The 16,780-nt window shown below is 36.4% G+C and overlaps 1 protein-coding gene and 1 long non-coding RNA gene across 7 annotated transcripts in view; one reads left to right on the top strand and one right to left on the bottom strand.

The window, feature by feature from the left end:
• The window catches only part of HIBCH (3-hydroxyisobutyryl-CoA hydrolase), a 37,625-nt gene that overhangs the window by 13,800 nt on the left and 7,045 nt on the right, over positions 1–16,780 (top strand). For all 4 annotated transcript variants that reach the window (XM_064433849.1, XM_064433850.1, XM_064433851.1 and 1 more), the window contains 6 exons: positions 4,038–4,116; positions 8,226–8,371; positions 9,014–9,100; positions 10,237–10,295; positions 11,021–11,102; positions 15,561–15,680. In XM_064433849.1, coding sequence (XP_064289919.1) covers positions 4,038–4,116; positions 8,226–8,371; positions 9,014–9,100; positions 10,237–10,295; positions 11,021–11,102; positions 15,561–15,680 — 573 coding nt within the window. The remainder of the gene's footprint in view (positions 1–4,037; positions 4,117–8,225; positions 8,372–9,013; positions 9,101–10,236; positions 10,296–11,020; positions 11,103–15,560; positions 15,681–16,780) is intronic.
• Positions 1–16,780, bottom strand: part of LOC135308640 (uncharacterized) — a 32,574-nt gene that overhangs the window by 11,732 nt on the left and 4,062 nt on the right. The gene's annotated exons all lie outside the window — the stretch shown is intronic.

The raw sequence follows: 16,780 nt of genomic DNA, 5'->3' as shown, positions 1-16,780 counted from the left end.
GTTGTGTTATGCTCACTTATGCTCAATTGTTTGCTACATTTCTTTTTGGTTCTAGCTCTACCAGAAGCTATTCTCATGCAGTTAAAAATGTAAGAAATGCAGTCACTTGATGGGAGCTGTTACAAAAGGACTTTCACTGCAGTCTGTATTGGTATTATCATAACACTGCTTACCCAAACAGCTAAAAATTATTTACCAACCTGGTGAAGGTGATGCAAGCAACATCCCTGAAGACCTTTTCTATTTATGTTTCTTTTATTGTGCTGCCTAAGCATTCCTAGGCAGTGATTCCTTTACAATGTGAGATAGATTATTTAGTAAATAGCCAGGTGTAATGTGTGGTTTTGCTGTGGGTCTGCTTTCCTATAGGTGACCAGGAAGGGAGTACTTATTTCCCTCTGTATAGTTCTCTGTTATGGTGGCCCTCAATTTCTGAATAACTTCTCTAAATCCTCTGATTTACTAAATGTGGGTCATTCTGCATTTAAGAAATACAACCTTTGGGACACAAGATTCACAGTAGTTGCATTTCATTTCTGCATCTGCTGGTCACGTTGTTTTTCATTAGAAAAATACTTGTAATAAGGTTCTGTATCCATCATGAGAAAAAAAAAAAGGAAATCAATGATAAAGTTTCTATACACAGTCACATAATGACTTTTGAAATACAGCATTGAGTGGGCAGTCTTGCATGGGATATAAAATTCAAATACTCTACATTTTAATTTGGAAGCTTGTTGATGAATTCAGACTGAACTGCCTGTAAAATGATTGGCCTCCTTGAGGTATGCTGAGACTAACACAGCCCCATGTGATGAAGAAGCTCCTGTGAAGAAAATCAACTTATCTCAGCCAAAACCAGCCCAGCAGTTTAAAATGGTTGCTTGTTAATTTCTTTATTCTCCTTAACTTCTGTTCTCATTCTATGAGTACCCTTTACAAAATTCAGCTGTCAGTGGAAAAAGAAGTTTCCAGCAGTAAAAGTCTGTTTGACCATGGGAGTGTATTACCCTGGAGAAGTCTGAAGGAAGACATCAGCTTTACTATCTAGGATCATGAAAAGTAGAACTCTGACAGTGCAGAATAAAGTCTATTTTAATAAAGATATTATAGTGCTAAGACTTGTATGTGTAAATGCTGGAAGGACCTGGTGGAGTGAACACAAAAGATTTTTTTAATGGTGTGAAGGGCCTCCTAGGGGGGACTCCAGCTATGTAAGAGTTCAGCTAAATGAAAGCAAAACAAAATTAGAAAATCCAGAAATGAAAGAGGAATGCATTTAGGCTTCTGACTGGTTTGTTCTTTTCACAGGATGTATTAATCTAATGACTGTCTGTCCTCTGTGTTAGATCTAGAAGGTTAAACATGCAGTGGTATGTTAACCATTTAGGAAGTTACAAATAAACAAAAAAACATGAACACCAGTAAAGAATTTAGTGGGATTTTTACCATTAACTAATTTTTCTTTCAAAATTTTATCTCAGTACTGGATTATTTAGAAATTATCTTCAAAGAAGCAAGAACATCTTTACACCTGTTTCTTTATGACTAAAAAGAAAATACAGTTTTAGTCTCTTAAATATACATCTGAAATAAGGCTGTACAAAACTTGAAGGCTATCTAGAAACAAATCCAATTATGGCTAAAGCACTTGAGAAAGTGAAAACTGATTTAATTACTTCTTTCAAAAGAAAATTACATCTTTCAGCTTTCTATTATTAGAACCCAGCATTTATTTTTATCACTCTAAAAAAAGAACAAGCTTGGAAGAGAAGCTCCCTTCATGGAATTCACACTCGAATCTTTGGTACTTAATACTCAAGCCAAAAATTTGAATCCTTAAACAAAATTCTGATTGTCAAGAAAACAAGCCAGAAAAAAACCACTTTGAGATAGATGGTATTTGTATTTTTAGATATGGGATTAGAAAATACTAATTTAAGCATTAGAAATACCAAAAGGGGCATGAATGTATTTCATTATCTTTAGAAAAATGTCATAGTTATTGCTGAACATGCATAAAAATAACAGCAGGCTTTACTTAATGCAGTGAAAATATGCTATTATGACATTAAAGAAGCTGGAAGTGATGAAGTCACATTTCCATTTCATTTAAGAGTTCTGGAGCTGTTTTAGGAGTGAAGGCAGCTTTACATTTTCAGGACAACCAAACACAGGCCTATTGCTCTTGCTGCTGCTCAGATGAGACCTGACCAGTGCTCAGAGAAAGGGCTGAAGGACAGATAAGGGGTGAGACATAAGGGTTTACCCTGTGCAAATAAGATTCAGATGTTTGCTCAAATCCCATTTGCCTCCTTGGAGCAGCAGTGCTTCATGTGAATACGTTTGGCTTAGTTCCTGAATATAAAATTGGGTTTGAGAACCACTCACCCTATGGGTGCATTTCTCAGGAAATTAAACTGGAATCTTAAAAACTTCATACATCTATATTAAAACCTGAGAGCGGCAGATAGTTGAAAATCTTTTCAGATTTAGTTGTGTATCACCCTAATGGAATAAATTAATTTCTTCTTGGGCAGAATTATAAGAGAGGCCAGGGAAGGGTGAGAGGAAATTTAATTTATATTAAATTGAGATAACTTTAAAAAATTTTGACATAAAACCCAATCAAATGTCTCTGTAGATAAGCAAAAGAAAAAGAAGTTCTACTCTCACCTTAAAAACCTGTCAAATACATACTGCTTGTCCAAGGGAGTAGCACCCAATTAATCCCACTGTTTTTATGGGAAGTATGAAATACTGTAAAGCTATTTGTGAAGACTAATAGCCTTAGTTGGGTAAAGGGCCCTTTTTCTAGTATTTAAAGAATTTAAAATGTTATTTAAAATCTATTCTATCCTCATCAGACACTGGCTTCTTTCGGCCAATGATTTTTAATATATCTTGGTTTTGACATGAAACATGGATGCTGGAAGGTCTGAGCGAGGGGAAAATTAACAGTGAGAAAGGGAAGTAAACTGAAATGGTGGAAAGGATGAAAGAGAATATTTGCGTGAAATAACTACTTGTAAATTATTCAGCAGAGGGTCTTCTCTCCAGATAGGATCAAACACACATTTCTATTGACAAGTATAATGTAGGAGAGAAATGAGACCTCAGTATGTATGTTGTGGTTGTGCTCTATAATCTAAGTATTCTTGGATTACATAGAATATTTTTGTTTTATTTGTTTGCCTCTGTTTTGTTTTATCAGTTTGCCTCTTGAAGATTTATCTAAATTAAATTTATTTTGTGCAAAGTGATTTTTTTTTAATTGGGACTTGCTTCTGCTTACTACCTAAAATATGGCACAGACAACGCCAGAAACTCTTCTGCTTTTGAGGGAAGGGTTTCATCATGACAGGCTGCTAGAGAATTGTGCTAGATGCTTAGAAATGTGAATACATTTGTGTTCACACTTGGTGAACACAAGTGCCCAGGATAAAAAATTAGTTTCTAGCCCTGTATTTTGAATTTTAATTAATAATGCTGAAGGCTTTTTCTGCTTGAAATACTTCTGTGTTTATAATGTAGGTAATTATCACATTAGAAGAACAGTTAATTATTAATTCTTTTTAAAGTATTAGGATGACAACTTTGTGAAATTTATGTATTTTTCCAAAGTATTGGTTTTTTTTTGGTGGTGATTTGAAGTACGTGCAAAAATTATAGATGGAGTAACATTAGCAAAAGGATGTCAACTGCTTTAGTAGTCCAGTGGAGATAATGGGGTCACTCATGGTTTTCTGAAGTTATTCTCTGTATGACTCACCAATCTTTCAAAGCATAGAAAAAGCTATTTCAGCCAATGATGAAGATAATATGATGCTTTATTGGTGTTTGAACCATAAAAGGCCTTTTAATATTTTGTTGAGCTGCATATTTGTAAATCTAGTATTATTTAAATTGTAAAACAAAGCAAGAGGTATGTTACATAGAATTATTATTTTGATTATTTTTATGATTAATCAGAACCATAATTGTGGTTATGGTTATTTTTACCAGTAATTTTATAGCTCTGTCCTTTGCCTGTATAGGGAGTTGGTGTCTCAGTCCATGGACATTTTCGAGTTGCTACAGAAAAGACTGTTTTTGCCATGCCAGAAACAGCAATAGGTAAGTGTTTTAAGAAATTATCAAATGTTAACACGTTTAGGGTTTCAGTGTTTGTGTAATCAGGGTGAAATGTCTTTGACTGGATGATTTGGTGGTAGGGAAAGAATTTTAAAAGGGAATTGGAGATGACCACATATGGAAAGTATTTTCTGTTAAATTATCAGAAGCTTCTCTGTGTTCTGGGAGTTGATCATTGAGACTTACTGACACAAAGAATGTCAGGATAGAACTTTTTTAAAAACAGAATTAAGTCTTGCTACAGATGGGAGCAGATAAAGTCTGAAGCTCCCAGCGGAGGTACACCAGCTTTACCTTGGGAACTCGGTGTGAGTCAAACCGGGTGTACCACAAGCTGCTCTGCAATGTTAATGAGAGAGATTTTGGAATTCTAGCTTTTCTTCTGGATTATTAATGTAGACCCATTACAACTGTGCACAGATTGTGCCTAGGCAAGATCACAGTGTCACCTTTTTTTTGTTTTAAACAGCAACATGTACCTTGTGTTTTCTAATGTTTGATCCTACAGTTTCTTTGTCAATTCTGAGGGGTAGAAAAAAGAAATATATCCCAGAGCTACATAAAGATAGAGGTATGGCTCAAGAAAAATGAGTCAGATTAAAGGGAACTCTCCTGATGCAGCTGTCAAGCACAATAAAGCATAATAAACCACCCAAATACAAGGAAGCTTGTTACCATTTTAATTACAGAGAGAAATATTAGAGCAATTCCTGCTAGTTGATAAATGTAATTTTTCCTATAAAAGTACAGTTGGGATGAAAAAACCAAAAACTACTTTAGCCCTCCAAGTATTGCCTTATTGCTGAAGAAAAACTTAGTAAACTAAACTTAATCTTTAATACAACATGAGTTTTCTAAGCTCTGAAATTAATAATCAGTTGTTGTATATGGAAACCATTTGAAGTTAACAATTTGTATTAGTTTTTTTTAACTAAATGGAGGTTCATTGGCATATGAAATTATTCTAACAATAAAAGTACCTTCACTTTTTTCTTCAAAGGTAAAGATATGAGTAGTTTTATATTAACAAGGACTATGTACTTTACACAGATTTCCTGTGTTGACAAGGACTTATTTAAACAAAAATAGATTGTGAAGACATGAAGGAAAAGCTTAGAACTTGCTTAGGAAAGAAAGTAATTAAACCCCTTTTAGGATCACTTAGAAGTAAAACCACTGAAATCTGTTTGGATTTAAAGGCTTAGCTGTTTTGATCTCTGTGGGGTGTGTTTAAAATGTCTAGCTCTGTAGATACTGTATTAATTGTTTTTTTCATGTGCTCACTAATTTCAGTAGGCATGACACCTTTGCTGTGAAATGAAAACAAAGCATTCATTCAGCTGCTCCATTTCCACACAATTATTCTGCATTTGTAGAGCGCCATATAAATAAAAGGATATAGATAAATATGCCACTTAGCAAATAGAAAGAAAAGGCTGTTCTAGACTGTAGGAGTTTGACATGGATAAGATAGAGCACTGGAAAGCAGCACAGAAGTAGGAAGGTGTGAAAAACCACTAGTGGGGAGAACAAAGGATGAAAGTATAAGGTATGGGCTTTGAGGTGATGTTACACCTACAATGGATACTTCCTTGGATACTCCCTGCTAAGTTTTTAGCTTTCTAGAAGTCACTACTGATAAATTCCCACCCCCCTCTGCCAGACAAGGTAAGAATGTAGCAGCACTGCCTTTCCTCTACTTGGCAAATGCAGAGTTTCACCTTTGGGATTACAGCAGAGCACGTCGCACCTGTGTCAGAGCACAGACTGCAAGTCAGCAGTACAGGCACAGGATCATGGCCTGGGCAGCCCAGCAGTAACACAGCTCTACTCTTACTTCACTAATTGAGAATTGAAATTGAGAAATGATAGTTAAATGTTAACATAAAACCAAAAATCAGGTGTGGAATACATTAAGAGAAACATATGGGAAGTGTTACTGAGAGAAGGGCAATATGTAGAACATGGACAAGAGGAGTTATAAGAGAAAAAGGAAGACAGGAACATTGAAAAGGATACAGTAGAAGCTATAGCAGACTATGCAACCAAGTAAGTTTAAAGTGGATTAGGTAGACCTTCACTAATCCTGTTTGTAAATTCCTTAATTAAAGAAACCTTCATTCAATTTAGGTTTATTTGCCTCTAAAGCCACTTAAGCTAATCAACTTCACAGTTTATTTAGAACTGATTTCCCATGTATGGCCAAGTGGAAAGACACTATGGATCCCAATAGAAAGATGTTTTTCCTCTGGAAGTGTGCTGGAGTGTGGGGGGAGCAGTAGTCCAGCATCAGTATTATTTTAATACAGCAAAAAGAAAAAATATTGTTGTTCTGGTGGATGGAGAGAATAATGTAATTGCCTTTTTGCTTTGGAGGGCATTTTTAAGATAGGTTTTCCTTTTAAGTGATGTTGGGTTTGGTTTTTTTTATTGCAGTAGAAGGATATCCAAGGGGAGACAGATGAATAGAAACATAAAACTAAATAGAAGTCTTGGCATCACTGTTGTGATAGCTCAAGCTGAGCAGGTAAAATGTAGAATAGACTATTTGAGAATGTGAGTACAGATAAAAAAAAGGTAAGTGATGAATTGGAGCTAGTACAGCTTAGGGCTTTTAAAGGGTATCAGCAAGGCATTCAGCATTTCAGAAGAGTTGTATGTCTCAGTAGCCTGAGAGATGAGGGATAAATCAATTAATGACAGCACACACATCAGTGGGAATAGAATACTACAGCTGTAACTGATAGGAAGTGGCTCTTAAACCCAACCTTTTGATGTAGTAGAAGCAGCAGAACAAAAAGAAGACCAAGAGGGAGCCAGAGGAGAGGCTGAGATGGGATATTAAGATTATTAACAGGGAAACACTGAAGAGCAGCTGTCTGAAAGAAAACTCCCCTTATTGCATCCAAGAGGGAGGACTATTCAGGGAGCATTAATTTCTCATGTTTCAGAATACTTGGAATAGAGTCTTTCTGTAATGCATACATTGACTCTTGTGAACAAAAGCAAGTACACACGAGTGAAAAATCACCATCTTCTATCATATCCCCATTTAAACTCCTTATGTACATCTGAATTTTCCCAGTTAATATCTCTTTGACAACTGTCTTACAAGTTTCTTATTGCTCATTTGTATTCTGTTTTACTTGTTTTGATTAACTTGATTCATTCTCTGAAAGTGAAAAAAAAATCCACCACACCTTTAATTCCTTTAGAAGACTTCAGTTTCATAAATGCACCATTGGCATGATTTCAGGGTAGTAGCTGGACCCTGCTTCTATGCATTCAGATTTCTGAAACCAAGACTAAATACTAAAATCAATAACTAAACTAAAGTTTTCTCAAGTTTAAGTACGTTTAAAAAGATGTCTAAATTTATTTTTTGTGAGCAATTTATATAACAGAAGGTAGATACTTTCCAATAAAACTTCTAAAATATTTAAAATTCTTAAAAAAAATACCCTAATCTGTAGATTTAAAAAAGTATATAAGAGAGTTACTAAACTGGAGAGTTCAATATTATTTTTAAATTTTAGCTTAGTCACAGTCCTGTCAAAGAGCCAAGTACTAAGTCAGCCTCCACATTCAGGAAGTCCCTATCAATATTGTTGATCTGTTACTGCAGTCCTAGCCCCAAAATTTGTTCTAACTAAGCTGTGCAAGAGGCACTGCATCAGTGTTTCATATTTTTATCATAATAAAAGATTTCAGTGAAAAATCAGCATCCAGGTTGAGCTTGCACAAATTATTTCACAATTCTTTGGGTCTTCTTTTTCCTTGCTGAGAACACAGTTGCTTTTTCAAGCACCTAAAATTGTCTCAAGTTGTTGGCAAATAGAATAAATATTCTTCTTTGGTATATATTTGTAAAGTGTGTGCCAGTGAAGAGGATGAAGTTTGGAAAGTGTTCAAGAGTTTGCTTTTAGGAAGGATTTTGATGCCAGAAATGTCAAGCCAAGTCAAGGAGAAATTCAGGCAAGGTTCCTGTGCCTATGTAAGGAAGATGAAAATGAGACAAGAAAAAATTGCTGCTAGTGATGATTAGTGCAAGACCTCCTCCCTTCACTTTTGTTTTGTGTTGTTTGTTGCAGGCCTTTTCCCTGATGTAGGTGGAGGGTATTTCTTGCCAAGGCTCTCAGGAAAGATTGGCTATTACCTCGCGCTGACAGGCTGCAGGCTGAAAGGAAGAGATGTGCTCAAAGTTGGCATCGCTACGCATTTTGTAGAATCTGAAAAGGTAACGTGCCAGCAGTGCTGGCCAGGGCACAGCCACAGCCACAGCGAGCTTTGGGGTTTTAGCCCCCGGTGCCCTGTTACCAACACCCAGCTCTGCAGAGGTGCACTTACATGAGCTGGCCATGCCCTGCAAACGGGCATGGTGAGACACTCTCAAGCTGTCCTTCTGACTCTTGCCAGCTGGTGACAGCTTTGCTTGAAGGAAGGAGCAAATGGTGCTGTTTTTACAATCCCACTGTTGGAAGGGCATCATCTACTCAGCAGAATGAAGTTGCTTAAAAAATTGTGCAGATTAGGCAACAGTGTATGAAACTAAGAGATTGATACAACTGCAAAGTTTGCAGTGAAGGTAACATTCCATTCAAATGTTCTTTCCTCTCAGGCTGGTGCAGCTGTAGCACTGCCTTGGGGGGCTGCTTGGGAATCAGTTCTTTGCTGGTCACTGCAGACATAATAAATTGGGATGGTTCAACACTGACACATGAACTGACTCCTTGTGTTGTTTGCTTTGTACTTCTTTAGGGTCTGTCAGAAAGTTGGGGAGGATGAGGGGGTGTTTATATATGTATGTCCTACTATTACCATAGTAATAGCCCAAGTAGTATGTTTTGTTTGACTTGTAATTAAATCTTATTTTTAACAGCTGCCTGCCTTGGAGAAAGACCTGATAGCACTGAAATCTCCTTCAAAAGAAAAAATTGCAGATTTATTGAACTCTTACCACATGAAGGTAATTTGAAATTACTGAAATCAAGCAAAATTGTTAAATATATATAGACATTTTTTCCCACATTACTGATTATCTTTTTCTGTGTTTGAAAATAATGAGTGTCCAAACTCGTTGCACTCTCTCCATAATAGTTGTGCTAGCCCCATGTAACAATGGGCATGAAAATAAAAGGTTTTGCCTTTACAATCAGTGGCTATTTTAACTCTTTTGATGTGCTTTGCAGTTCTCTTTCAAATGAAAACCTCTAGAGTCAAACCAGTATTCAGTGTTACTCAGTCAATTACTCTGCTGTTGTTCAGCTTTAAAATCAGCTGTGTCTACTCTTGTTATTGCTGTTTTGTAATTACTGAGTTCATAAATAAGATTAATTGGAAAAATAAATGGGATAAGCTAATTTACATCATAGTGCTGATTATTTTGACAAAACAGAATGCTATGAAATAGGAGTGATTATATGTTGCAGTAAGATTGCACTGAATGAAAAAGGAAACTGTGTATTTTTAGTTATCAGAGCTGAAATGCCAGAGAACCTTTTCAGCTTCAGCTGCTGTTCCTGAAACATCTGCTTATGTCCCAAACCCTTAATGCCAGAAGATGTGAAACATTTGACAGCCTTCCTACAGAAGGCCAATGGATCTGTCACACACTTTATATGTCTAAATAAGATTTTGTTAAATTACATAAAAAGGAAGAGAAATGCCTTTTTTTGTTGGTCATTAAAAAAGCCTAAACACAGACCTGTATATTTTTAAAGAAAATGAAAGTTGTTTTTAAAAATAATCTGATTCTTGAGTAGATTTATCTGCACTGACATTCTTAGTGCATTGCACAGAAGTGTTTTGATAGAATAATCAGAATTCTGGTGTACAAGATAACCTCCCAGAAAAATAGCATATGTAGTAGCTCAGAGCAAGCACTGCAGTATGAGGCAACATCTTTAATATTCACAGGATAGGGACAAGTTCATAGATACACACTGCAAAATTTTAATTCATTAAAAATTGCACTGTCTTATGAACATTAGGTGTTCATATATGATACAATATTTCTGGAACACAAGTCACTGAAATTTTCTGGTACTGATACACTTTCAGTCTAAAACAACCAAGTAAAATATGTATTTGTTTTTTAAATAGTGCACAATTGATCAAGAAAAGGAGTTTTCACTTGATGAACATATGGAGAAGATTAACAGGTATTCAGTAATCTTCTAAATTTTTTTATTCTTGTGGGTAGAGAACATGAAGTTAAATCTAGTAACAGTATTTCACAGATAAGGTGAGAGAAATTACCTCCAAGTTTAAGTAACATTTTGTCTATAGGGAGCTTTATCTGAAGCTCATTAATATTTCACTCATCAGTACATTAAATACTTGGAAAAAATAACCTGATTCAAAGCCTATGGCACATTAAAATGAACATTTTCTGTAGATATTGGATGGGAATTTGTGAGAGTAACTGTTCCATTGAACAGGAAATGTTACCTAACACATTTACAGGACTCATTGGGTAAAGGCCATGACAGCTTGGAATTTAAAGCAGAAATAAGTGAGAGTGATAAGAAAGAGCTAAATCTCTGCAAGAAGGATGGCAGTAACTACATTTAGAGATAAAAGATGCTGACACCAAACCAGTAGAATGGAGCTGATAGCTAAAGATTTACTATGTTCTAAAAATACAGCTAAGACTGATGGTAGTAATTGAAGTTTATAAATAAATACCAGAGTTTGTTGGTAAGGTTTATTGAAACACTAGAGATTTGTAAAGGAAAAGGAGATGCCTGAGTTACTTGAAACTGAACAACATGGAAGACATTGCTAAGAAAAGCCAAATCAGCTGGTTGTGCTGTGTTTCCAATATCCCTTCAAAGATAAAACAGAGACTGAAGCAGCTTGTTAACTGATTGCTTTTTTCTTCTAGTCTTTTTTCAGCAAATAGTATGGAAGAAATTGTTAAAAAGTTAAAGCAAGATGGTTCTCCTTTTGCCATGAAGCAGCTAGAGGTAAAGTTTTGTCATTTTTGTTAGAGATTTTAAGTCTGGTTTTATGGTTTCTTGTTATAGGGCAGACTTTAATTACCCTATAGAGCTTTGGACTGAGAGCCTCAGGTTCTCACACACAGTCCTGAGGGATTGTCAGTACTTCTACTCAGACAAGGGTATTCCTCTAAAATCACACAATGTGAGCACTATCTTATGGTGCATAAAATTATAACTTAGTAAAAAAACCAAGCTCCCCTTTCTTTTCCCCTCCCCACAGTCAGGGGATTGCTGGGAACAAGTTTTCCCTTTATAGCTTCTCATTATATTGCCAAGGCTGGGAATAAAACAGTGCCAGAAAAGTGTTGTTGTTTTTCTTCCATTCCAGATATCTCATTTGGGTAAACAGCAAAAAAAAATTATAATCACAAAGTATTTTTTGATCTTTCTAATGCATTTCTGAGTGTTGGATGTAGTCACTACTCAAAAAACATGCAGCAATGCTACACACATAGTTCATACTTCAGCCTCAAAAGTAAGAAGCAACTTAGATTAATTTATAAATAATATGTGTATTTTCTTTTTTTCCTTTGAAGTTCAGGTGCCTTGTAAAAGTTTTGTTTGGAACTAGTGAAATATTCCAACTGGATAGAACTGAAGTGTTCCTCCAGCAAAAGGGTCATTTTAACTTTAGTTACAGCTCACAGAAGAAATCCTCCTTTCACAGTAAAATAAAACATCCATCATCTCTGACTTGATATGAGCAGAAGGAATGTTATAAGGTAGTATTCACATTAGGCACCCTGTCACTTTTTTTAAAAAAAAAGTAATTCAAAATGTAACACATTGTCACTGGAACTATCAAACAGTTTTTGAGAAAGGAAGTTCTAAGACTATCTTTGTGCCAATCAGTACATCTAGTACATTGCAAGAAGTTTAGCATATGTCTTATAAAAGCAAAATTGAAGAGAAGGCTGATTTTTTCCCCTACTATTCCAAGTTTCATTGGATTAAGCAGTCAAGTCGAGTTGGTGCCAGAATAAAAATGTTAACTATTCATATTATATTGATTAGGTTCAGTGAATGTTGAAAACAACAAAGAATTATTTGTTCTTTTTCCTTATTGTTTATGATAGTACATTTGTTTAACAGTTTCAATTCAGAACTTAGAAAACTAAGTAATCTATTGATGACTAAATTAGGTCATCTACTTCAAAGTTATGATTTTGTGTCACTGATTTTTTTAAATTCCTGAAAAACAACAACAACAACAAAAGGCTATTTTGTTGCTTCTTCAGCTCTCTTATGTCTTTAATAGGACTTCATAACAACTTTTTTCTTTCATGTGATTCATAAATGAATGTCCTTGGAGTTGACCAGTGTTTCAGAACAATCATCTGTTCTGTTCAAGAGATAAGACTCTGTTGGTATGACTTGCCTCAGTCCATGCAGAAATTCATGGGAAAAACACCATGAAACAAATCCCACATTTTCTAGTGGATGCAAGACTTTAGTGTGAACAAATACTTAAATTTCAGAGGACTTTCTGACAGCAGACATGCTGTGCTAAGCAGTAGGATTAGGCAAGGTTGTGAAACCAAGGTTTCACTTCAGTGTCCAGGTACAGGAACAACAGCAAACACCCGATAAATGTCATATCAGCTGATTCAGTAGCAGCAGTGTCTCTGCTTATTCTCCTTGCTTGTTCCTGTATTTATTATATGTATAAGTAAGCTTATGGAATAAGCCCTAACTGAAATTTTGATACAAATATCCTAATTTGGAGGTACCCCTTGGTACATCTACCTTGGATCAGCAAGGTTAACAAAATGGAACTCCTAGTTCTGCAGTAATCCAAGTATGCTGTGAGCCATGCTATCCCATGTACCCTGTTCTCTTTGACCTACACTACTCCTGCTTTTTACTTTCAAAACATGCCTGCTTGGCAGGCTGTCACATATTTGATACTGAAATATTGTGTGAAGAAGAATATAAAGTTGTTAAAATCCTACTTGAGAATGACTTCATGATTTACACCACATTTTGAACCCAGCTACAAACTGGTAGAAAGCTAGAGAGCTAACACTTTGAGTTCAGTAGTTTTCAAAGCTTTAACTTTGTAGTGCTACTTTGTTTTCAGAATTTACATGAGCCAAAAAGCTTTAATCTGAGGGGTAGGTGTGTCATTTCTAGTGGCACAAAGTAAATGCAAGGTCTAAACCTGAAAGGCATCAGATACTTGACTGAGTTTTCATGTAAGTAAATGATGGATGTCTTCATCTATTACAAGGAGAGTGATGCACTGGACCTCTGGGAGGTTTTGGGGTTTTTAACTGAAAGAAAGTCACTATTCCCACTTTTATGCTTGTAAGGAAATCTGCTGTGTCAGTGCCACTTAATTCAGTCATCTTCTGTTAGCATTTTATTGGTGTTCAGTCTACTGCAAATTCAGCTTAGAGCTTTGGGGATCATTGTGTAAAAATGAAGATGGTTTGAAAGATACTGGAATAGATGTCAAATACTTCTATGAAGACTTATTTGCATTTTAGTACTCCCCACTCCAGCCTATCCTGTCTCTTTTCCAGGCTTGTTCCCTAGCACCAGTCCCCTCCTCTTTGTACAGAGAATGTATTTATAGCTACACTGGTGACTCATTTTTCTGCAATTACACCTACCCATTTTCCTGCCGTGTTCCTCTTCCTCCAGCTTGATTTATGGCAGTACCTCCTCCACCTTCAGCCTCATTGATATGCCAAGATAACCAGTCTAGTGCATCTAGCTGCTGCCTTAAGTGCTTTTTCCAGACCTTCCCCATTCCAATGCTCGCTTGGACCAGAACTTGCCATGACCATTTCAGCCCTGGAGCCATCTGGCTGTACCATGCTTAGCATTTAACCTGGTCTGAGCAAAGACTTCCTAATCTAAATGACAGAATGTGAAACTCAAAGGAGGAAAGGTCCAGCTGAAGATAAGGCCAGCAAGAGCATCTTAGAGGAAAAAAGGGATCCAGTTAAGAGCTGCCACCCAACTGGGACCTACAGAGTGATGTAGTTAGAGGTATACCAGATTTCTTAATCTGCTCAAAGGCAGCTCATTGTTGGAGAGTTTGACCAGAACTGAGGAACTGTTGGCCCTTGGAGCCAACGTTGGCTCATTCTTTGCCAGCCTGTCTCTCAAGCACAGTGATTACAAGAACGACAGAGCCAGGGCTTTGAAGGCACAATTCCACACACTCCTGCTTGTATGGCAATCACATGTTTTCCAGCTTAACTAGGCAAAATGGGTCACTGCTGTATCAGCTGGTGTCTGGAGGGATGAAGAGTAATTGGGAGCTAGAAAAAAATGTTGCTGCTGATGACTGGAAACCTGCCATTTCAGGCTGTGGTAAGGAGCCTAATGTCTGCAATGAAAATAATGTAAAGAGGCAAATCTTACCATCTGCTGCTTTTTAATAGTGATAAAAAAAATGTCCTAATTATCAGGAAATGTCTGTTGTATCATGAATGGTACATACCTTTTATTTGGGTTTACAGAGAAAGGAGGATTGTGTTTAGAGTAAGAAAACAATGATAAGCTACAATAAGATTTAACTCCTTTTCCCCACAACCCCATGAAGCTTTAAAGCTCAGTTCTTTTTTCTTAACTAGGATTTTTGTCTTTCTCCCCACTTTCCCCTACTGTTTACTGGCATGCAGTTCAGCAAAGGATACTCCTGAGAGCCAGATTTACAGCATTTGTTTGTGTGCTTTACAAGAATCCTGTCTGTGGCACAGTATTTATAGCCTGTGCTTCTGTCAAAAGAAGTAAGGCAAAACCTCTAGGCTTCCTATCAGCAGAGTAATGTAGGGCTAAACTACTTCAGTATCTGTTGGTCGTAGACAAGAAATCTGAATAAATATGTTTGGTTTATTCTAATATTTTCTTACACAGATTTCTTCTTTGCATATCGTTTGGTCTTTGCCAGTGATCGTGAAGCAACGACTTGAAGTTTGTTGCCAATCTCTCTCTTACTACCTTATCACTCTATTGTACCAAATAAATGCTAAGCAATACTAATATCACCTACAATATCAGTAAATCTAAGAATAATTCACATTAAAAAATATATATATATGCTATTAAAAAAAAAGTATAATTGATTGTAACACTTGCCTTCACTTATCAAAAGATTCTCCTTGAAAATGTCTTTCAAACTACAGTAATTTCTCTGGCTTGTAGTAATTTTATCTTAAATGATGGGACCTTAGGAGTTCTAGGTTTTCCACAAGTGATGGCAGACATCCCAGAGATCTTGCTGATCAAAGCTTATGCAGGGAAGTTCATTTAAAATGTGATAGCTTGGTGGGAGGGAGAGGAGGAATAGGTGTCACAGAGGGAGCTCAGGGGGAAGAGAGCCATCACAAAGTTTAAAAGGCACAAAAGACAGACTTGCAGAAATGTCCAAATTGAAGAAAATAAAAATAATGTTAATGTCTTCCCCAGACTATTAATAAGATGTCACCCACGTCTTTAAAGCTGACTCTCAGACAGCTCAGAGAAGGAGCTTCCATGAGCTTACAGGAGGTACTCAGGATGGAATACAGGCTGAGCCAGGCGTGCATGGTAAGCAACAGCTGAGCCCCTGACCCTCTCCAGCCACAGGGGGAGAACAGTTCACCAGAACTAAACATTTTATGTAGATTTTGTCAAGGGTTTATAATTTACAGGTTTTAAGTTTCAATATCATCTTTGTGGTTTGTGAGGCTGTCACTTGTTTCTTGTTTCATGTTATTACATGGAATGCAAAGGACACTACATTAATGATGGTCACATGGGAATGTAGAAGACTTCTGTTAAAAACATAAGAAAATAGTTTCATATTTGGATTGTCATTTGAAAACTGGTGCTCTTGAACAGGTTTTTTATTCAAATTACTTAGTCCTTGCCTCAGTTCCCAGCAGCAGGGTGCAAATAGTTGTTTATCACTGCCTTTCAAGAGTGTTGTCTATGAAAAATTTATCACAGCAAGAGATTTTAGTGCTATTTGTACTAAGTGCTGAGTACTTGGATAGCACATAAGAAAGTGATCCTTGCAGTGGAACAGAGCTGCTAGCTGAATGATCTGAACAAATGCCTTACAGGGTTTGCCATGGCATCCTTATTATTAGTTTTGTCACATTTTAAAATAAGTTTTTTGTATGTCCAATTAAATGATCTGTGATAGTTAAAGTAAATACTTTAAAAAATGAAAATCTGTCTAATTCTGATGTTCTAATGCCTGACTAAAGCTAAGATTGTGGCTCCATTACTAATGAAGCATGCTTAGGGAATTAAGTGTTACATTTCCCTTTTTTAAAAAGGAATTGGATGTTTATGGGATTCTATTTAACTGCAAAGTGTTCCAGGTATGCAGAATACATCACAGTTCCTGAAGACTGGCCTTTCTCAAAAGAATTTCTGATACCACACACCTTAGCCCCATTATGTGAACCTCTTTGGAAAGAGATCTGAGGTGTTACACAGAGAGAAGTTGGACTGTGGCACAGTGCCTGATGAGCTACAGGTCAACAGACTGATTTTAAGAGATGTGGCTGCACTTAAGAAGATACAGAGCTCTTTAATAAGTAAAGACAAAAAGGCCTAGAAAAGAACAGTACAAGTGGGATTTAACTGAATCTTGAGAACTTGCATTTCAAGCAGAAGTTGGATAGGGAAGGATGGGA

The sequence above is a fragment of the Passer domesticus genome, chromosome 10, assembly GCF_036417665.1.
Source record: "Passer domesticus isolate bPasDom1 chromosome 10, bPasDom1.hap1, whole genome shotgun sequence".
Lineage (NCBI taxonomy): Eukaryota > Metazoa > Chordata > Aves > Passeriformes > Passeridae > Passer > Passer domesticus.
The sequence above is the reverse complement of the archived record's forward strand: the minus strand, read 5'-3'. Positions and strand labels throughout refer to the sequence as shown.